Source organism: Olea europaea, unplaced genomic scaffold (assembly GCF_002742605.1).
Source record: "Olea europaea var. sylvestris unplaced genomic scaffold, O_europaea_v1 scaffold14512, whole genome shotgun sequence".
Taxonomy (NCBI): domain Eukaryota; kingdom Viridiplantae; phylum Streptophyta; class Magnoliopsida; order Lamiales; family Oleaceae; genus Olea; species Olea europaea.
Window position 1 is genome coordinate 1 of NW_019232059.1, and position 2,749 is coordinate 2,749.

The following is a 2,749-nucleotide window of genomic DNA, read 5'->3' on the forward strand; positions in this document are numbered from 1 at the left end:
ACAAGACAATGCATAATCTACTAAAAAATTAAAGAGACGTTACAAATATTTTACTAATTTTAATTTTAAAAAAGTTATTTCTACTTGTGAATATCTCAACGTTAGTGATGCAAGAGAGATTGTTTACTAACGTGCTAAAATTATGCCAAATTCCGTTGTGGCCATGGTAATTCTCTCCGTTTTTAAAAACTTCACTCTCGATTTGGAAAAAGGAAGGAAAATTAGTTAATCGGTGTGGCGTTGAAGTTAACGTTTTAACCTAAACCAAACAAAAATCTACCATTCTTCCCCGTACAATTCTTACGTCGCAGCTAATTTCCCACCGTTTCTACTGCTTTGTTTATCAGAAATCTTAAGCACATATATATTACTCGAATAACCCGTTTTAAAAATCACCACAATTCTGGCCTCCAAATTCCCATCAAGAAAATATATATCCCTTGAACTCTCAAGAACACCATATCAAGAATTGCTCAGAAATCCATGGATTCTGATTCTGTTCCTTCCAGCCCAATTCCTATTTTTTCCACTTTTAGTTCTCCATTTGAGGGTTCTCCAAAGGGGAATGATTCAACAAGAAAAACCCTTAGTTTGTGGCCTGGTATGTACCATTCACCTGTGACAAATGCTTTATGGGAAACAAGGTCAAAAACATTTGAGAGACTTCTTGATCCCCCACTTGATGCACCCCCACAAAGTGAATTGTTGACAAAAACTCCATCTCAGAGTAGGATGACTATTCTGTATAATTTTTCGACTGATTACATACTGAGAGAGCAGTATAGGGATCCTTGGAATGAGGTCAGAATTGGGAAGTTGCTTGAAGATCTTGATGCTCTAGCTGGAACTATTTCAGTCAAGGTTCAATTTTTTCAGAAAAAAAATTGGATAACGTCTTTAATTCTTAATATTGGGCATTATATTCTGTTTTTGTATTCAATTTCTGTGTGTGATCAAGATATGTCTTTTTGATTTACATCTCCAACATTATGGATTTCTTGTTGTTGCTGACGTTGTCCTGTCTAAAAGGTTAAAACTGCTGTTGAGCTACACATAATTCATTCAAATTTAGTCTTCAATACACTTGTTCGCGTGCAGACCAGTTTCAATTTTCCCCAAAAGGCATCAAATGGATTTGAAACTTGAACCTTGGGCTCGCATTGATTTATTTAAATTTAGACTACAACAGCTTGTATTTGAGATTATTACAAGTGCTGTTGTTGAGCTACGATTTTGTTTCTTTACGTGACCAGAATATATCAGTTTCATATAGTGTTTGACAAGCAATTTTGTATCTGATAAATGCCAGAAAAAGTATGTGTAATATTGTGTTTTGTCTGTCCTGATGCATTCAAATAAAATTGTTCTGATGATTCATGCAAGGACTACAGAAGATATTAATTGTCTTATGGTTATAGGAGTTGAGATATTTCTCAAAATGTTATTATCTTGCTTTTTCTATAATCTTCTGTTTCTTGTGTATTAGCATTGTTCTGATGTTGATAGCACGACTAGACCACTCTATCTGGTAACTGCTTCGGTTGACAAAATGGTTCTGAAGAAGCCCATCAGTGTTGACATTGATCTGAAAATAGTTGGTGCTGTTATTTGGGTTGGCCGATCTTCTATTGAAATTCAACTAGAAGTCACTCAGCCACCAACTGGTATTTTGTTTAGAACTAATTGTCTTTTTTCTCGAGAAGAAACGCCACTTAAAGCTCAAATCTCAGATTTTTCATGATTAGTCCTCCATACATACATTTAATTATATGTGCAGTTTTTGTGAATATTGTTATTATGTTGTTTGCTTGATGACTTATCGATTGTCATGCTCTTCCATTTAACTCCATGTCATGGACAATCTTCATCCAACTATATTTTTCCAGTGCATTTCTTTATTTTCTAAACAACAGCATCGCTCTCTGCAATTCAGAATTTATCAAGATCTTAAAAGGTTGAAAACTGATAATAGTAACTTTTATCAGTACTGGCTTCGTATTTGCCCATTAGTTCATACAGCAATCGTCAACTCTCCATATGTTATCTGGCTAACTGACCTGTCTATTTCAGAATTTCTTTAGTCTTTAACTTCCATTTCAAGTTAATTATAACCAATTTGGCATGCTGTAAAACTAAAGACTGCTTGTCGTTATTGTTGTTCATGCAATTACAACGAAAGAGTTTCCTCCACAGAGATAACTGACGGTTCAGAACCAGTTGCTCTGATGGCCAACTTCATTTTTGTGGCTCGCGACTACAAAACAGGGAAAGCTGCTCCTGTGAATCGGCTGAGTCCAGAAACAGAACAGGAAAAAATGCTTTACGAAGCATCAGAAGCAAAAAATATGCTAAGGAAGAGGAAGATCAAAGAAGATAGAAAGGAGATTGAGAATGGAGAGGTGAATAGCTTTGAAGCATTACTGGCTGAGGGACGGATCTTCTGTGACATGCCAGCATTAGCTAATAGAGACAGCATTCTCCTCAGAGATACTGGCCTTGAGAACTCTTTAATTTGTCAGCCACAGCAAAGGAACATTCATGGTCGGATCTTTGGAGGATTTCTAATGCACCGAGCATTTGAATTAGCTTTTTCAACAGCTTATGCTTTTGCTGGCATGATGCCAAGTTTTCTGGAAGTTGATCATGTTGATTTTCTCAAACCAGTGAGTATCTCATTGTGAACTTCTCTTTTGTGTTTCCTTGTGTCAACTTGATTTTGCAATATGTTGTAGTATTGATTTTTATCTCA

At 35.8% G+C, this 2,749-nt stretch overlaps 1 protein-coding gene across 1 annotated transcript; it reads left to right on the plus strand.

Moving 5' to 3' along the window:
• Positions 1 to 257: 257 nt before the first annotated feature.
• Positions 258 to 2,696, plus strand: LOC111376110 (acyl-coenzyme A thioesterase 9, mitochondrial-like). Its single transcript, XM_022999039.1, has 3 exons — positions 258 to 861; positions 1,487 to 1,664; positions 2,194 to 2,696. The coding sequence occupies exons 1-3, from the start codon at positions 484 to 486 to the stop codon at positions 2,679 to 2,681; spliced, it is 1,044 nt and encodes a 347-aa protein (XP_022854807.1). The 5' UTR covers positions 258 to 483; the 3' UTR covers positions 2,682 to 2,696.
• The last annotated feature ends 53 nt before the right edge of the window (positions 2,697 to 2,749 follow it).